Consider the following 20,051-nt stretch of genomic DNA (forward strand, 5'->3'; position numbering starts at 1 on the left):
AGCAAATACTCTCTGAGCATGGCTTCTTTGCTCAGCATGTTCCTTGGACCCACTTATATATGGCAGTGTCACAGTTTATCCATCCTTTATTCTACTGATGGATAATGAGTTTTCTAGGTTTAATTATTATACATAGAACTTCTTTGGACCATCTCCATTTTTGGTGCAGGGGATTGAATTCAGGGCCTCACACACACTAAGTAAGTGCTCTGCTACTATGAACATTCTTGTATGAGTGAACTTAAGTACTTATTTCTTGTGTACATTCACGTATCTAGGTAAATTTCTTCCCAGTTACTCCTTCTTGTAATAAATTAGGAGAGTTAATTTGAAAGTACCTTTAACTATTTTCACTTTCCATGTACCTGCACCTTTTATATAGTAAGCATGGTAAGCTCCCCTCTGCATTATCATGGAATGGTGTGCTTTTGTTTATTTATAAGGTAGTAAACAATCAGGGCCAGTAATTTATTTTCAGGACAACTAATGAAGCAAATATATCCAGAGGGTATGTAACATTAAGTCTATAATTAAGAGTCTAGTCTGTGACCAAGTGTAAATCCCATCAAGCTATGTGAATCACATAATACTAAACTGTCTTCCTTGTTGCAGTCACCTGTGTTATTTGCAATAATGAATAGCACTAGATTTGTAGTGCAAAGCCCTGGGAAGCAAGTGTATGTGGCTCCAGCATCACAAGTGGATTTTTGAAAGGTGTTTAGTCCTACCATCACCTCAAAGAATACATTTTAAGGAACTTGGGTTTATCCTTGTGGCCTCTGCTTTTCATGAGTTCCCATGCAATGATGCATTGTAGCAGTTGGCCACTTCTCCCCTATTTGCATATTTACAATTCTAATGACTGTAGTTGAGCACTGGCGGCTAATGGATTTCTTCTCCTGTTAAACTTTTCTTGAACAATGTAAGATGAGAAACTCTGTACATTTACTGATGCCTGATGCTGGTTTTTGTGAAAGTAGCGCTGTTGAAACAATAATTCTTTATGGAGACTGGCAAAATAAGACATATTGGGGCAATAGAACATGGATCAGGATATGCATTTATTCGGGCTGTCTACTAGATCTCCATGGTATCAAAATTTCTCTTTTTGCTCATTGTTCTCTTATTGATCCATACTAGAGCTCCATAAATATTTATACAATAAGCCTTTGTCAAAGACAGAGACTTTTGGTTGTAAAGCCTGCTTTGCTTAGTATTAAGCGTACTTCCTAGCTGCCTGCTCTTGCCTTTCTAAGGACCACAAGCCTGCTTTGCTTCCTTTATTCAATGCCAATCATTTGGATTTTTGGCAAAGCCCAATCTAAGGGTTCCTGTTGGAGAAAGTTCTCTCTTAAAAGAGTAAAAGTATTTATTTACCCTTCTTTCCTCTTTAGCCATAGTTCCAGCTCCTCCTGAAGTTTTCTATTTCTCTTTCTCCTAGTAGATATAAGATTAAAACAGAAATCAGCCTCTGTTTGTTATGACTAAGGGTTGCCTGGTCAACCCTCCACTTCCTTCAGACAGGTGTTAGCAAGTCCCTTTATCACATCTTCATTCTCAGGTCACCTCACATTCCCTTTTTCAATATGTCATTTATGTAGAAAATGATTACATCTAAATTTTACAATCTGGCTTTCATAAAGATCCCGATGTAAAACTTTTTTCTTGAAAGAAATCAGAAGAAAAGGAACCCGAATCATTTTATTAACTGCTAAGCCTTCAAGGAAAAACTCTTATATTTAGTCACCTTCAAAAGTGTTTTATTCACTAAAACTTCCTGATGAAAGTTCTGAGCATGCCCAGATGGGTTCCTGTCCACCATTTTTATGATGTATGTTAAGAAGATCTACAAGTGTTCTTATCCACCATTGAACCTTTCAAACATGTCTTCTAGTGGGCTGGAGAGATGGCTCAGTGGTTAAGATCATTGCCTGCTCTTTCAAAGGTCCTGAGTTCAATTCCCAGCAACCACATGGTGACTCACAACCATCTGTAATAAGGTCTGGTGCCCTCTTCTGGCCTTCAGGCATACATGTAGACAGAATATTGTATACATAATAAATAAATATTATTAAAAAACATGTCATCTATGACCTTGAGATAAATATGCACTAATATAACTGCCATTTTTCCTTCTTCAATTTAATTAAAGGTCTTCTTTGACCTTTAATTAAGCATGCTCAAAAATATGACTCTTAACTGAATATGCTCAGAAGGGTGCCTGCCCTAGAAGTACTTTCCTGTATGAATAATTATAGCCTCCCTGCATAAAATCTTTACACTTCCTTTGATCCAAAGGTATTGCATTACAAATAAGTCTCCGTGCATGCTGTAGGTAATAGATCATTCTCCATCCTTCAAAATGTTCTTTGCTATGATTACTTTGGCTTTGCACTCACTGAGATAGAGATCTGTTACATTTGGTAATTTCTTTTTTTTAAAACTATTGGAAAATATGTCAATACAACAAAATTGCTTTGAACATGAACAAAGAGGATGGTTTCTTTTTAATACCTTACTTAGGTATTGCCATAACCAAGAAAAGACCAAAGAGAAGTTGATAGAACAGTCACATCATTTTACAGATAAGGACAATGAAGTCAAAAAGATTAAATTGTTGGGGGTAATATAGTGACTAAGTCTGGAGTTCTAATTTTCCAACCGTAGCTACCCTTTACCATCCTCTGATCCTGTACAATAGCTTTAGATTTGCACATGCAGAACGTGCCATACATGACCAAGACAGCTCTGTATCTCGCTGCTTAATTAATTAATTCCTGAGAAGCACACTCATTAAAATGAATTTTAAAGTAATAGAGCAGTGGTTCTCAACCTTCCTAATGCTGTGACCCTTTAGTAAAGCTCCTCATGTTGTGGTGACCCCACCATAAAGTGATTTCATTGCTACTTCATGACTGTCATTTTGCTACTGCTATGAATTGTAATGTAAATATCTGATATGCAGGATATCTGATATGGGACCCCAAAGGAGTCATGACCCAACCACTGTAACAGAGGAAAGGAATAAAGATTTGAGCAGTTTAAAAAACTCTCCAATTTCCTTTTCTGATTTTCAGTCTTATAACAAAAGCAACTCTTTTAGCTACTCCTGTGGAAAGCTTCTAGGAGAAAGAAAAGCTTTTAAATGCTGTAAATTGTTCAAGTATTTTTTCATCAAGAATCATTTTCATGAATAGTTCTTGAAGGTGTCAAGAGTATGCAATACATAACACAATCACTTCAATTGAGAATACAAGTCCTCAAAGAGGAGATAATTTGCTCCAGGGCACCTGTTGCTGAGGCTCCCATTGGGGCTTCCTCTGTCTTCCCAAAGCAACCTTGGGGATTTGAAGATCAGCTGTCATGATAACACATTGGATGGATTATCTAGGACAGTGGCAGCAAATGTGGCAGTTTATTTCCCATTCCTTGTCCCTGAGCTCTAGGGTAGCAATTAATGAGAAAGATTTATTGCAAGTATAGGCAGAACTGGACATAGCATTTGAATTTGCCTGCTCAGGCCGTTGGCCCCGCATTAAAGAGCTCCAGCAGTATAGAATCTTGCTGAAACAGATGCACATGGGCAAATTTGCTTTATACGGAGATGGGTGCTTGCAAAGTTGTTAGATTGGCAGTTGGCTCTCCAGTTGATGGGTTTGTAAATAACTATGAAGAGTGACTTTTCAAAAGAGATTAAATCTCTCTCACAAGAGTCTAGAGATGGGTGGTCCTGGTTGCACTACCCAAGCTTTAATGATGTACACAAGCTCCCTAGATTATTCTTTCTCTCTCCTAATTTTCTTTAGTACTGACCTTTCACCCATTGCCACATAATACAAAATACATGACTCTGCACCCGAACTTGTGTATCACTCAAAACCACAATAACAGCAAAATGATTCCTAACAGCCAACTTCATCCATTTTATTTTTATCTATTATGAAGAAAAGAGTATAAAAGAAATTCTTTCTGATTTCCACATTGATCAAAATCTGTTACCAACTATAGACATACAGAATACTGTGTTTCTTTCAAGGAATAGTGGGATTGTCATGTTTGGCTAAGGCTGTTCACAATCCCTTGGGGCTGAACACAACTGTCATCCTAACAAAGTTGAAATGTGTTTATTAAAGGATAAGGTGTGAATGGATGCTGAGCAGAGAACCAGTAGAGGAAGTCATAAATACAGGTCAGAATTGGCTTTTCCAGGCAGGAAAGGCTTCTTCTGTTTATATGATTAGAAGCACCCACATATTTCTGCATAATCTTTTTAGCACAATATTGTGTGCTCATCATCTGATGATGCTCTAAATCACCTGAAGTTCTAATTTTCCAACTGTAGCCTCCATCTTTTTTCATCCTCTTCTGCCCAGTAGCTTCAGCGTCAACAACTTGCCTGAGTTAGTTCTTTGCTTTTACCATGTGGGATCCCAGGATCAAACTCATTAGGCTTGGTTGACAACAGGTGCCTTTATGTGCCTTTACTTGATAAGTTGGGCCATGGCTTGAGAATACTGCAATGGCATTCCCATTTAATAGTGGTTCACAGGGGAGAGCCTAGTGGGCAATGAGCATTAAGTGTCAGGTTTAATTATGTTATTGTGGTTTGAATGCAAAGTGCCCCCCACCCCCAGTCTTCTGTGTTGAAATATTGGTCCTTAGCTAGTGACACTGTTTAGAGAGATGGCGGAGAGTTTAGGAGTTTGGGCGCAGATGGAGAAAGTAGGCCCCTGGGAGGCATGCTTTTGAAGGTTAGAGCTGGCCCCAGTCCTTTCCTCCCTCCCTTTCTGCTTCCTGTCCACTATTGAACGAATAACCTACTGTAGAATTTGCACTCTGTTGATGTGATAGAACATCATGTCCAAAAGCAGCTTGGGGAGGAAAGGATTTATTTGGCTTACATGTCATCATCATAGTCCATCACTGAGGGAATGGGCAGGAATGCAAGCAGGGCAGGAAGTTGGAGGTGAGAATCAAAGCAGAGGCCATGGAGGATGGCTGCTTACTGGCTTACTCATTCTGGCTCACTCGATTCGATGTCTTGTTTTTACAGTTTGTTTCTACGTGCATGAGTATTTTGCCTACATTCATGCTATGTACCACATGTGTGCCTGGTGCTTGAGGAGACCAGAAGGGAGTATCAAATCATTTGGGACTGGAGTTATAGACAATTATGAACTGCCATATTGGTGTTGGGAATTAACTAAACTTGGGTCCTCTGGAAGAATAGCAAATGCTTTCTTAACTGCTGAGCCATCTTTATAGCCCATAAATTTGCTTTCTTATATACCCCAGGGCCACCTGCCCAGGGATGGCATTTTCCATAGTGGGCTGAGGCCTTCCACATCAATCATCAATTAAAAATAAAAATATGCCCAACAGGCTTGCTTACAGGCCAATCTGCTGGGGGCATTGTTTCAACTGAGGTTCTTTCTCAGATAACTCGAGATTGTTTCAAGTTGATTGACTAAAACCTATGCAACACACACATTCTCATAGCCATGTTCTGCCTTCCTATGAGTCCAAAATCAATGGAATTGAGGACTATGACTGAGAGTTCTGAATTCATGGTCCAGAGTAAATCTTTCCAAAATGTACATTGGTTTTTTTTTTTTTGGTTTTTTTGTTTGTTTGTTTTGTTATGTTTTGCCAGATATTTTGTCACAGTGACCCAGAGTTCAACTTACCCAGTTGTAGTCAGTTGTTTTAGGGGTCTTGGGTGACTGGTAAATGCACATATTCAAGCAAGCAGTGTAAAAAGAATTGTAGAGATGGCAAGAAGGCTCAGCATGTAAAGGCACGTGCTGTCGACCATGCCTAATGAGTTTGATCCTAGTAGCCCACGTGGTAGAAGGAAAGAACTGATTCCCATAAGCTGTTTTCCCATTACATCCAAAGGAAATAGACGGTTATTTTTAGAAAGTATTCTAGTTTGTTAAATTTTCTACTAGAAAGGAAGTACATAGCAATATAAGCTTCTTGTTGAAATAAAATATCTAGAATATGACTTTATGCCTCCTCTAAGAGATTAAATAACTACAACATACCATCTTATCTACACTTTAGTCTAAATTTGTACACACAGGGTTGTAAATATGTGCCATATAATGTTGAATCACAAAAGCTGCAAAATAATATACCTGAAACCAAAATAAAGATCACCTTTCTGTGATTGCTTTTTTTTCCTTTTTTATTCAGATGAGTAAACTGAGGTCCATAGAGCTTGTTTGGCTTGTTTGAAGCTATTTAGTTAGCTAGTGACAGAGACTTCTCTAGAAATCAGTTGGACCTGAGAGGTAGTTTGAAAGCAAAGGAGTGAGGCTTTGTGGAGAATGACAGTGGAAGCTGCCAGTATGATGATGAGGAAGTATAGATATGCAGATATGAGAGCCGTACATTACTAGTTTAGGACTTTCTTGTTGCAATAACTTAGGGGATGCTGGCATCCCATGGGTGTGGCTTGGATCACAGATAAGGTGCAGGGGAAGGACAGAGGCAGGGTTACTTTGTGAGAAGTCTTCTGAAGTTTATGTTGCTGGACGCTAGGAGTTGAGTCATTATTGGACCTCAGATTCCACATTTTAGTAGTTTCTGTGTGTTTTAAAAGTGTTTCATGTGAGGAACTATACTGCATATCTTTGGTGGAATCTTAACAATTCAGTGAGATAGGTTTTATTATAACTCCTTTTTGGCAAATGAGAAAACTGCGGTTTAAAAAGCATGTTAATTAGAATTCTTGCTGCTATCGTAAGATACTGAACAAAACAGCTTAAAATAAGAAAATATTCATTGTTGGCTCTTGGATTCAAGGGCTTCAGCCTATAGTTGCTGCTTCATTGTTTCTGGGATTGTGTTAGAGCAGAAGAGCATGACAGAGCAAAATTGTTCTCTTCCTGGTCGCCAGAAGCAGAGGCAGGTGGGGAGGCGGGGAACTGTATTATATTTCTAATCTCTCTAGTACTGTGTCATGTACCCATCAGATACTTGAAAAGATGTGTCATGGTTTAAGAATACTGCAATGACATATTCATTTATCAGTGGCTTACAGGGGGAAGGGCTAGTGTGCAATGATCAACTGAACATTCATGCTTAACGATGTTGTTAAGGTTTGAATGTAAAAGGTCCTCCACGTTTATAGATTGAAATTTTGACCTCTAGCCAGTGACACCAATGGTTGGAAGTTTAGGGGTTTGGGCCAAGTTAGAGAAAGTAGGTTACTGAGAGGTATGCGACCAGCTTGAGTTTAACTGAGCTGTTTCACTGGTCTGACTTCTTTTAAATGCTAATGTCTTCAGAAACTTTCTTCCTTAACTCCAACTTTATACAGAAATTTCTGAAAGAAACTGCAAGTACCTTAAGACTTTCTGCTTTGCTTTTCACTATGCTGTATTCCTTATATCCAAAACTCAGACTCCACTGATATCTTAGAGAATGATAAAATTTGAAGTCCTGAGGGACCTTAGGTGGTCATCTATTACAAACTTACTCATTGAGTGCTTCTCTTACTGACAACAATACCACCATCCACAAGATTATTACAAATACATTATCTCAGGTACCATTCCCCAACTACTGAGTCAGTCTCTGGCCCAGGAAGCTGTATTTTAGCAAGTCTCCCAGATTTTTAGGCAAAATTCTTCCTTTTTTTTTTTTTGCTAAAGTAGAATTACATCACTACGTCTCCCTTTCCTCCCTTTCAGCTTCTCCCAGCTATCCACCATTGCACTCCCTCCATGCCTCCTACTGTCAGATTGATAGCTGCTTTTTCTTGGAATATATTGCTATAGATAAAATGTGTATTTGAATATATATTGCTGCATATATGTGTGTATATACATATACTATTGCTACAGATACATCAGTGAACATGTTAAGGTGTAAGGGGAAAATTTTCACAAGGTTCTCATCCCTACACAAAGAACTAGAGGCAACTAATTACTGCAGAGAGAAGAGGAAAATTAGCCTTTTCTGAGAAAGAACTGCCTTATTGATCATCCTTGAATACATATAACATCACCAACAAAATGGACTCAATGGGTTATATTTATATACATTCATGTACTTTTATTAATAATATTGTTCATTGACAATTTCAAATGTTTTTGTAATGCATTCTGATCTATCTCTTCACGCCCTCTCTGATCTCACTCCCCATCAGTGATATTGTTTAAAGTGATATTGTCATATTACCTTTAAACGTTTTTGTCACAATTTGTGATTTCATGGTAATACTTTTCAACATTGAACTTTTGTAATCATTTTGAGAGCTTAAAAAATATGGAGATGTTGGGATACTCTACTCAGGGACTATGATGGCATTAATTTGGCCTTAGGTGAGGGCATCAATAATTTTCAAATTTTCCCAGTGACTGCAATGTTCCCCTTTTTTTCTGCAAATCTCTTTCCAATATTCATTTGTGGTTTTTCTTTTTTGTCCTGTAGACTTTAACTAGGGCCTCATGGCTAAACATGCAACTGGATATTATGGCTCCTTCTTTCCCAGAATCTGTCATTTTCCAATAGTCAATAAATATTAAGGCCCCCTGAGTCCCTTTCCCATCCATGTTGGATGATCCTGACTAATATAAGCCCAGTAGTCACAAACAAGCTGAGAAGCATATATATAAGAACAGATTTCAGCTTCGCTCCTTGATTTTAAAAAAGAGGGAACTGAATTCTCATCACTTAACCATGATCATGGTGCCAAAATTAGATCTCAAGCCCCAAATTTCCAGATTCCTGGTCCAGCTCACTGTCTGCAGTTTCTTCATTAACCTCTAACAAGTGGTATACTGCTAGCTGCCTTGGAAACCTTGGGTAGTGTTTGGAGACCTCTAGCTTGACTCAGCATATGCATTTATGTGCACGTCATTGTCTCCCTTCTACTTGTGTTTGTCGTACACTAAAGTCTGTTTTTCTGTACCTAGCAAACCTGCTGTTTATCTTCCATTTAACCTTCCTTTTCTTCCTCCTTCCCTTCTTCTTTGTCATATTACCTTTAAACGTTTTTGTCACAATTTGTGATTTCATGGTAATACTTTTCAACATTGAACTTTTGTAGTCATTTTGAGAGCTTAAAAAATATGGAGATGTTGGAATACTCTACTCAGGGACTATGATGGCATTAATTTGGCCTTAGGTGAGGGCATCAATAATTTTCAAATTTCCCCAGTGACTGCAATGTACAACCCTATAGTAAGAACTACCTTTTTTTTGTAGGAGTCTCACCATTACCTGAGTAAATAGATGTGGTAAGTGTCTTGGTTCGCTTTTGGTTTAGGCTCTGAGTCATCATCTAGTGTCACTGGATCCTGACTGGGTGACCAGTATCTCTAATGAGTCTTAAAAGTCAGCAGTCCACAAAAATGAAGTAAAACCTGTTTTGTTTGGTTGTTTCTTTTTTTCATTTTCTGGCTCTCAGTGTTTTGTTGGTTCTTGTTTCTTGACATGAGAAAGGAATGGGAACAACAGTGAAATGGTATTGGACCAAATGTTTACAACTGAAATTCCCTGCTGAGTTCCTTTAATGGCTGGAGAATAATCATCGCTCCAGCAACCTGCCTCCCATTCCTCATTGCCCAGCATAATAATAGTCAGGGAGCATCAGGAAAACCAGATGGAACTTGCTCATTCTGCACCAGCACACATGCCCCATTTGGAGACTAATTAAGAAAATAACAAACCTGGCCACATTGGCTGAGAGAGCTTCCCACTGGGGTTTGTAAATTTGGACATGTTTTTCCTGCGTGCAGCATATTGATAGACAATGTCCCATTGTTGCTTCCTCTTTCTGAGTAATCTAATGATTGTATAACACGATGCTTGACACTCCCTCTCGCTTCTCTGTTTTTCAAACTTCCTATAGTTCCTTTATTCTAGTTTTCTCACTACTTCCTAAGAGAAGTTCTGTGCAGTAACCAGTCTCTGTCTTCCCATTATCCTTTGCCACTTCAGGTGTGATCCAGAGGCAACACCACCAGCCTCAGCGTCATCTGGCAATTGTTAGAAATGGAGAACCCTAGCCTCACCCTAAACCTAACAGATTTAGAATCTTCATTTATTATCAATAACTTTAACTTAGCTTGTGTATATATTGCTGTTCCAAGTTTCTGTCTTCTCAGTGCCTATGTAAATACTCACCCACTAAAGAGAGTTCATGAAAGGCCTGGCGTTTCTAAGTAACTCAGAGAACCCCAAGCTGAATACAGCCCTAGAGACAGCAGAAGTACAACTCCAACCATGTGTGAATATTGTTCTTATATAAAACCTCTGTAACTATTTAAACTGATATTATTTAGATTGGTAATTTTAAAAAGTAACTTTACAATGGAGAATAGGATACTATTCTACTTTGCCCTGTTACCCCCTGGAAACACGGAATTGTTTTTTGTCATGTAGACATGTCATGCGTTGGTATTTCTCTTACTGGTACCATACCTTGAGACAAGAGACACATCTTTGATGCTACTGTATTCCTGAGTACCAGTAGGAAGGGAGCATACATCCTAACTACTTGTAATAACCCTCGTTTGTTGGGCGAAAGGAGGCTATAGTATCCTTTCTAAGGGTTGATACAAAAAGGTGTAGGTAGGAGCCTAACACGGCGACATATGCCTTTAATTCCAGCACTCCAGAGGGAAAGGCGGGCAGATCTCTATGAGTTTGTGACTAGCCTGGTCTACATAGTGAGTTTGGGCCAGTTAAGACTACATAGTGAGACTGTGTATCAAAACCAAAAATGTGTAAGTAGGAAATGGAGAGTTCCATGCTGACTTTCAATTTTCTGTTTCCTGGCCTTAAACTTTATCACAAAGTTCTTGCTGTCCCTCTGTAATAAAATCAAAACATCAATTTGATTGATTTCCTAAGTTGCTAAAAGACTTCTAAAGCACTATCTTTAAGACCTGTTTAAAAAACTCGTCAATTTCCTTTTGTTCATATAGAAACCAAGGTCCTTGCCATGAAGACAATGGACTAAACCTCTGAAACTGTTACCAAGCCCCCAATTAAATGCTCTCTAAGGAAAAAAAAAGAAACCAAGGATGTGGTAGTTACAGTTGAGGGACGGGTCTCGGGGCTGGAGAGATGGCTTAGCAGTTAAGAGAACTGTCTACTCTTTCAGAGGACCAAGCTTTGATTCCTAGCACCCATCTGGCAGCTTACAACTCTCAGCAACTACCATCACAGGGGGATCCCATTCCTATTCTGGCCTTCTTGGGCACTTCATACACGTGGTGCATCATAGATATATATTCAGGCACACACTCATGCACATAAAATTGAAAATAGATAAAATCTTTTACAAAGTGTTTTTAAAATATGAAAAGCCTGGCTTATGCAATTTAAATACGCAGTATCATCAGGCTTTCATCTAATACCAGATGAATTCACAGATAATAACTAGAGAAGCCTATGCTTCTCAAGCTGTCATGTGAATTCATGCCACCTGGCGATCTTGTGAAAATTCGGTTTCTGATTCTGTGGATTTTGGACCGGAGCTGGAAATCTGTACTTCTTCTAGAGGTTCTTAGATGGTGGCAGGACTTCTGGTCCATGGACCACACTTGAAGAGAATATGCATCTGAAATTTCAGATGTTTCCAGTGAGCTTTGATAGTGCCCGAGGACTGAAGTCTCTGTGTGTGCCTTAGATTCAGGCATCATTGTTCGACCTATACTGGGAGGTAGCGGAGTTGATGTGTTTATGTGGAGGATGGCAGCGTAAATAGAGAAAGCACTGGCTTTATATCCATGCTCTTCCAGTTAGGGTTGCTACGGGGAGGGGAGACGACAAGCCTCTAAAATAACTCAAGTTGGGAGGATGGATGAGAGTGTGTGCTGTATAAAAACTTGGCAGGAAGCCCGAAAGGGGATTTCCTTAAACTGTCCTGAGTTAAGAGTTATAGGGACCAGCTACCCAAGTTCCTTTCCACACAATTGTTTCTGCCCTAGCCTCCTTTCACTCTCAGTTTGGGGTGGCTTCCACAGTCTTTCTCCCCCATAGCTCCTGCATGTTTCTAAGTCTCAGCTGCACATGGGTCCATCCCTACCGTAACCTGACCTGCTGTCAGCATCAACTGTCATTGCTGACAGCTTCATTTCTTTCAGAATATGCATTTCAAATTGTTGAGAAGAGAAATTTAATAGCATAGGATGCCTTTGTACACTGATAGACCTTGAATTTCACTGCTGCTATCTGAAAATCCAATTACTGCAAATGGGGGAAGGGCCAATGGTATTTGATGCCCAGACAAAAAAATACAGCTAGCAAAGATTGCTCTTTCATAGGGGCTGTGTGCCAGTACAGAGTCTGTGGCGTGGGGCAAGCATCTTGCAGCCTACTCCATTTTATTCATTTCCTTAATGAAGGTCATCTCTGTATGGATGTGGTTCAGTCACAGCCTTCAGGCAGGACCAAGAAACATACCATTTGTTTAATTGCTCTTTCATCTCTTCATACTAGAGGCCAACCTAATAAGAATATGTTACAGGGTCAGTGAAGGGAATCAGTTAACTAATGAAACTGTTTAAAGCAAACCACCGCAGACCTGCTTCAGCATTTTTGAGATATCTTTATTTTAATTCAGCATAAGCAAAGGAGGTTGAAAAAAAAACACCAATTAATCCAAAGTATCAATACAGCATTAAGCCTTCAGTGTTAAGAATACAGGAGACGGTATCAGGCTTCTTGTAGGAACGATCTGATCAGCGGACAGGGAGCTCCTCTGTAGCTTTCTGTCCCTTCCACCTGGAACGACTGCTTTCTCATTCCTGGCTATCTGAGTGTACCCCGGAGACATATCCTCAAAGGGAGTGCTCATTCGCCTTCCTGAGTGCTTGAGCAGGAAATGAAGAGATGTTTGAGAAAGTAGACAGCAGAGGGACCCAAACTCAGCCCTTACCCCTAAGACTCATGCCCCAATACTTTGCTTCTGTGTTGTTTGTTGGTGGGGGAGGGGCATGTTCTTTCTCAGTATTTCTTCCCACACACAGACTTTTAGGGAGAACTATTTTCAGTTTTTATTTGCTGATCAATAAACTCAAGGGTAGGTCTTGTCTGTTCTCAGAGATAAAGAACTGCAGGCATAACTACTCTCTATCCAGCTGAGCAAGCACCGGTGTTCGCTTTGTTTTTCACGGTGTTTCTGTGAGATAAGAAGAAACCGCCCAGACATGATGCATGACCAGGCAAGGTTTTGAGAGAATATTTTATAAATTCATTTTCTATTTTGAATGGTAGGATGAAAAGAATGGGGAGGGTACCACACACAGGACAAGCTGATTTTTTTTTCTGGCTTCAAAATAAATAGGAGAATAAGAATACATGTGCAGCTGAGGAAAGAGACAGTTTTTAGTTCTGAATATGAAAAGCAAATAGAAAAATTGTAGTAATTTAGTAATTTGGTGACCATTTTCTACCACAAAAATTCTCTGTCACATGAACTCAGAATCAATATAGGACAGATAAGACCTGTGGATAGCCAAGGAGCAAGATATATTCCTAGGAAAATAAAAGGTGAATGGAACCAGATTAGAATTGTATTAGATCCAAACCCTCCAAGGATCTTAGCAATTTTCTGATGGAGGAGCTGTTTTGAGATTAATGATGTAAGACTTTAAACAGTAAGATTCAGTATAAAATTAGTTGCTTTTACTAAAGAAAAGAGAGTGTTTTCATATGGCAGGTAAATTTGGGGGCCAACAACTTACATAAGTTGAGTCAGAAAATCATTTAGGAGAAATATGCCACTGGGCTAAGGAAAGACCCGAGTTTGGCTGGATGTGACACTGGCGGTACATAGGACGATGGGGATTTCAGAGCTAGAAAGAAAAAAGAGATAAACTCAAGAGACAAAGACAGGTAGTTAGTAAAATGAAAATTGAAATTGAAAGCCATGATGCAAATGTTTCTGAGCAAGTGGAACTGAGGATAGAGTAAAATCTTAGGGAAGCTGAGCAGTACTTCATCGTCCATGTTTCTTTCCATCTCTAGGTTCATGAATCCAACAAACTGTTGTCTCTCATCTCCATCAGCAGATAGTAAATTCCCCATAGGGCAAAACGTAGTCCATACTTTCAAGAATCTCCCTAGGAGATCAAATGAGGGACTTACTAGAATAGAAACTCAATAAATAATAATTGGTAAATTAATGAATAGATAGTTCCCTTTTTCTTGAATACATTTTGAAATGTGGTATCAGTATAGAGGCCAGGCAGATCTAGAACTTGAGATTAGCCTCCCAAGAACTTGGATTACAGGATGTGTGCCATACTCAGTAACGGATCCTTCTTTAAGTAATCATCTTGTTAAGTAAGTCCTAGATTTGAGGAACCCAGAAAATGGATTGTACTTTATTTTCCAAATATTGGTTAAAACAGGGAATTTATAGCTTAGATCATTATTGTTTTACTTAAAACAGTAATTCGTTGGTCTAATGACAGATATAGATAAGTGAGACCTGTGGTCTTAGGAGAGAGGCCTAGATTCAGTGATGTTTTTCTTGCTCCTAGAGTCAATCAGGCTGGACTGTAGATAGCTTTTTCCAGGTCAGCCTGACCAGTACTTTTCTATTACTATTTGCCTTTTTGGGAAGCTTGGTGTCCTCAGAGCAAGTCAATGTCTATTATGTTCACTGTCCTAGCGCCAGCACCTACAATAAGCTTTTAAGAAATGGAACACACGCTTAAGAAATGATCGTGAAAAGAAGGGAAAGGGAAGAAAGCAAGAATAGGGGTAAAGGAAGGAGGTCTCTGCTTTTTATACTTCACTGAAAACTTAAGTCATCTGTTATCAAAGTTTTCTCTTCCCCCAACCTCAATTTTTGTGTTAGTCGCCAGAGATTCAAACTGATGAAACTTAATTAAACTGATGCTCTTAAGGAACTGATAGTCTGGTGAGATACAGAACTAAGACAGCAAGAAGGGAAGTGTTTCATCATAACAGGAAGCCCGATAATAGAGTAAACAAACCAAAGGAAGCATCCAGTTGGCCCCTGAGGGGATACAGGTCACTGAGCATAGTGCAAACCAGAGGAGAATACTAACAAACTCCTTTGTGCTTTGGAGGCTTGACAGAATCTCTCTTCATAATCCTAAAACTGATTATACACAGATTGAGCAAAATGTGACAGACTACAAGTCCTTGGATTTCAGACTTTCTCAATTCAGAATCATTTTAGTGATTAAGTGATTTTTTGTCTTGGCACAACTGGACGTTGCTTTCATTCTGGGAATGCAAGTGGCTGCTCTAAATTTGTCACGCAGTGGCTTGTTGTAGAGACATGGCTTTATAAGCACAGCCTAAATGCCTCCAATTAAAGGCCTGATGTCTGGACAGACCTGTATGTAGCATGTGCTGTGTCAGGAGTAGTGGCTTTGTTAAGCACCATCCATTAGCATCAGCGTTTGTTCTTTCCTGACGAAATTCTTGTCCCCATGACAAGGATTAATGATAGAACATGTATATGGTGGTCTTTGTATTTTATAACAACCTATCATGGCAAAAGTGTCTATTTTAAATGTTCTGAAGCGGGTAGATAAACTTGAATCAAAGAAGGAGAACCAGTGGCAGAATAAAAAGGAAGTTTAGTTGGCTAAATTTTTGCATATAGGTTAGCCTTTTTAAGCCCTCTGATTTAATGTTTGAGGGGCCAGAGATAGAGGTCCTGCTTTGACTTTGGCTTTTTGATCTTTCTTTATTCAGGTATTGACCCCAGCACAAATTAAATCAATATGCCAGGCAATTTTGGACTCTGGGAAGCAGTACGCCCTGAAGAAGAGAAAGCCGTTCCCCCTGATGTATTCTTACTATGGAACTGAATACTTGGGTGAGTGGCACATGCCTATAGACTGGAGAGTCTCTGCTGGTAACACCGAATAAAGAACAAATGCTTTCAGTTTTGCTATGGAACAGTGATTCTCAACCTGTAGGTCATAACCTCTTTTGGCGGTCTACTGACCCTTTCACAGGGGTCGCATAGCAAATATCCTGCATACCAAATATTTATAATGTGATTCACAACAGTAGCAAAATCACAGTTATGATGTGGCAACGAAAATAATTTTATGGGGGAGGGTCACCACAACATGAGGAACTATAGTAAAGGGTCGCAGCATGAGAGAGGTTGAGAACCAGTGCTGTAGACTGTCATTATTCATGAACAAGAAATACTTTAAAGCATTTGAAAACAAAAATTTAGGTAAAATTGAACACCTTTTCAAAGTGTGAATGACGGTAATATAAGTATTTTAATATTTATGTTTACTAAAGGTGAAAACCTTTATTATCACCCACTTATTTCTTTGAGATAGAAGTCTCAATACATTGCTTAAGCTGCCCTTGAAGTATTGGATTCAAACAAATACCCTACATCAGCTTCCCGGGGGACTGGAACTATGGGCATATATCATCATACATGGTTTAACTTTGTTGAAACATGATGAACAATTATTACACTGATTCTAAGTACTGTTTTGAATAGGGGAATAAGATCAATTCAGTAAGCTTTTAGTGATAGCAGATTCATAACAGGTAACTGAACTACTAATTTTGAGCTCCGAATAGGGGAATAAGATCAATTCAGTAAGCTTTTAGTGATAGCAGATTCATAACAGGTAACTGAACTACTAATTTTGAGCTCCGATTCATGTAAGGAAAAGATGAGACCCCACCCCCACCCCCAGTTTGAGTCCTTACAATCCTGAGCAAGACTTGTAAGCCATACTTAAATGGTGTTGTGTCACAAAGTGAACTCTTATCTTTAAATTATTTTTTATGTTCCTTTTACCTGGAATGTTTTACTTCCCAGAAGCCCTTCATCCGCTTCTAATACCCAGACTTCCAAACTTTGTGCAACCCTTATGAGATCTACTGAGACACATTCTGTGTCTTAGGGAAAAAGGTAGCTGAAGCCTATCTTGAGAATCATTAACATGTTTCATGTATTTTCCCCTGAAGCAAATAGGGTGACATCATGGTATCATGCCCACACTGTTAATGGAGTCCTCACTGTAACTTATTATAATTTGTGACTCACTTGTTCAACTGCCCTGTCAGGTTTTATGCACATTCAGGCTAGGGATTCATTCATTTAGCTCTCTGATCCTTGGCCCTTTGCCACAGAGGCTGCATTTAATGAGGCTATCCGAAAGAATGGCTGAATGGCTAATGAGCAACATTAGTGCGAGTTTTTTCAAAGAAGTCTTGCATTCTTTTCTAAGTCTTTGTAGGATCAGACCTTGAAACAGGATTTGAGTATAAAAATCTTATTTGAAATGTGATCCTAGAAAGCATTGCTAGGGGAGTGGAGAAATGAGACAAGGTAGAGGGAGAACTTCATTGTGATATAATGAGCAGTTCTAGATAGCACAGGCTCTGTGTTAGACTTCTGAGCTGCTTTGACAAAATGCCTACTGTAGCAACTTAAAGGAGGAGACATTTTTAGGCGCATGGTTTCAGAAGGTCCATTCCATTGTCACTTGCCGGAACTCATTCTGGGCCCATAATAGGGAAGAACATCGTGGGAGCAGAAGCATATAGCAGCAGTTACTCCTCTTGCGCTAGATGAAAATCAGGGAGAGGGAAGGGCATGAAGACCATCAAAGATATATACTAAGCAATGTGCTTCTTCTAGATAAGCTTCATATTCCAACAGTTCTACAATATTCCAAAATAGCACCACTCACTGAAGCACAAACATTTACTGTATGGCAAATATTTCATATTCAAACTGGAATAGGCTCAGTTTCCCTGGAGACTCTTAGAGGACATATAGGACATGCCTCAGAATCGTCTTACCCAGACTGAGTCCAGATATTTATCTATGCATTTCCTGCTGTATTGATTGGCTGCTCCAGGGCTGTTAATTCTGTATGTGTTGAGCATATTCCTGTGGCCAGAGAAAAACTCAGGCAAAATAAGAACTATTTAAGGTAGGGAGTTTGGAGAGCATAGATGTGCCTGAGTGTAAAGTTTGTCAGCATACTAGCAGTGTCTTTTACACTTCTTTCATTAATAGTATTTTTAAAGAGAAATTGACATTCTGGCCATTGATATACATACTACACACCACATTTCTGATAAATATGTAAATACTTTCCTGAAAACTCAAGCTTCCTTTTAATAATTATTACCATATATACTATGCAATATGTTTTAATGTAAGACTAAACAGTATGCATCATATATGTTCTAAGCTGTATATGTTATATAATATGTGAATATTTGCATGGATATTGTTTATTTGTGTAAATAATGAAGCACTAATAAAGGAACTGGATTAAAGGATTATAAGGCTGAAAAATCAAGACCTAAAAAGGTCAATATTGTAAGTTTCAGGCTGCGTCTAAGTCCCCAGGGAGAAGGCAAATGCCTAAGCTGGAGAATTATTTCTTAGTGTTTTTGTTCCATCCAGGCCTTGATGAGTGGGTGAGGACTACATACATGGCAAGGGCAATCTTCTTTAATCATTTTATAGGTTCAACTTTTTTTTTCAAGGCAGGGTTTCTCTGTGTCACAGCCCTGGCTGTCCTGGAACTCTTTTTGTAGACCAGGCTGGCCTTGAACTCACTGAGACCTGCCTGCCTCTGCCTCCCGACAACTGGAATTAAAGGCGTGCGCCACCGCCACCGCTTCCCGATGCCAGGTTCAACTTCCACAAGCACTCAAAATGACGTACTTAGAAATATTGTTCAACAAAATCTCTGGGCACCACTATTTTGCCTGGTTCAGTTGCCACATAGACTCACTTATGCTCCTCCTGCAATCTATTATATAGAGTACTTCACTTATATTCTAAGAGTTTTTAAAATATGACTCACTTTCTGAACTGAATGGGGAGTATACAAGAGTATAGGCAAACTCATATTCATCTTTTTTTTTCTCCATAGTGAGATGATGTCCAAAACACAAGTATTAATTGTGAAGACTTGAGTGAATTTATGCCAAGAGAAAGGGCTTCTTTTTTTCTTTTGTTTACTCATCTGTCTTTAGCACCTAAAGCATCTGGTGCATAGTAGATGCTTAATACTTATATTTTAAATAGATTGATGGCTTGTTAAGATATCTAGACCAAATTGATCTCAAGCATTTTGGGAATATTTTTATAAGATCAAATTTTCTATAACGAGCTTAACAGTTTTAGTTAGGGTTTGTGGACCATGTGGTTTCAGTCACAAATTCAAGTCTGCTGTATGATGCGAAGGAAGCAGAGAACAATGTGCAAATGGCTATGTTCCAATAAAGCATTCTTTACAAAAGTAATATGTGAGCCAGATTTGGGCTGCAAACTATATTTTTCCTGCTGGTTTAGGTTTTAGCAACTCAATTGTTATAGTACTATATGTGCTTTTAAATAATATTTTAATGTGAAACAAATGTCACAATTTTCTTTTCACTAGATCAAACTACCTTGCCTCGCTTGATGGATAAATGGTGCTTGCTTTGTCCACACAGGGGCAGCTCATGGCCTGTCGTCCATTCTGCAGATGCTTCTTTCTTACCACGAGCATCTCAAGCCTGCAGATCGGGAGCTGGTGTGGCAGAGTGTGGACTTCCTCATGGAACAGGAACAGAATTGCAACTGGCCACCTGAGCTGGGAGAGACGATCGAGAGAGAGAATGAACTGGTCCACTGGTGCCACGGTGCCCCAGGTCTCGCATACACTATTATCTGGAAACAGAAACAGGGCCGCCTTTCACTAAGCTTACACAAAGGGAGGTTCATTTTTCTGACGTCTGAGGGTATTTCTCATTCTGGGCCATAGCTATCAAGCTGAAATTTTTGACAACTAAAAAAAATCTTGATCTTTAAAGGACTTCTGAAAATCATTCCACGGGTTGAAAAAAAATTTCTCTATCCACAGTGTTAAACAAGCACTCTCTCAAAATGTAATGTGACTCACATATGTAGTCCAAACTTTTAGGGTATTTGAGTGGTAGAGTGAGTGATGAGTATGTTCAGAGTTCTGGGTTTGAGTCCCAGAATATATGCACAAAAAGAATCAGTAGCTCCATGTTCAAAAACAAAAAGAAATAGGAAGAATTAATTTTAA

The 20,051-nt window shown here is 39.1% G+C and overlaps 1 protein-coding gene across 1 annotated transcript in view; it reads left to right on the forward strand.

Moving 5' to 3' along the window:
* Lancl3 (LanC like family member 3) overlaps positions 1-20,051 on the forward strand; it is a 104,949-nt gene that overhangs the window by 68,037 nt on the left and 16,861 nt on the right. The window contains exons 2-3 of the mRNA XM_048461530.3: positions 15,703-15,826; positions 19,453-19,650. Coding sequence (XP_048317487.1) covers positions 15,703-15,826; positions 19,453-19,650 — 322 coding nt within the window. The remainder of the gene's footprint in view (positions 1-15,702; positions 15,827-19,452; positions 19,651-20,051) is intronic.

This window comes from Myodes glareolus, chromosome X (genome assembly GCF_982192425.1).
Source record: "Myodes glareolus chromosome X, mMyoGla1.1, whole genome shotgun sequence".
NCBI classification, from domain to species: Eukaryota; Metazoa; Chordata; class Mammalia; order Rodentia; family Cricetidae; genus Myodes; species Myodes glareolus.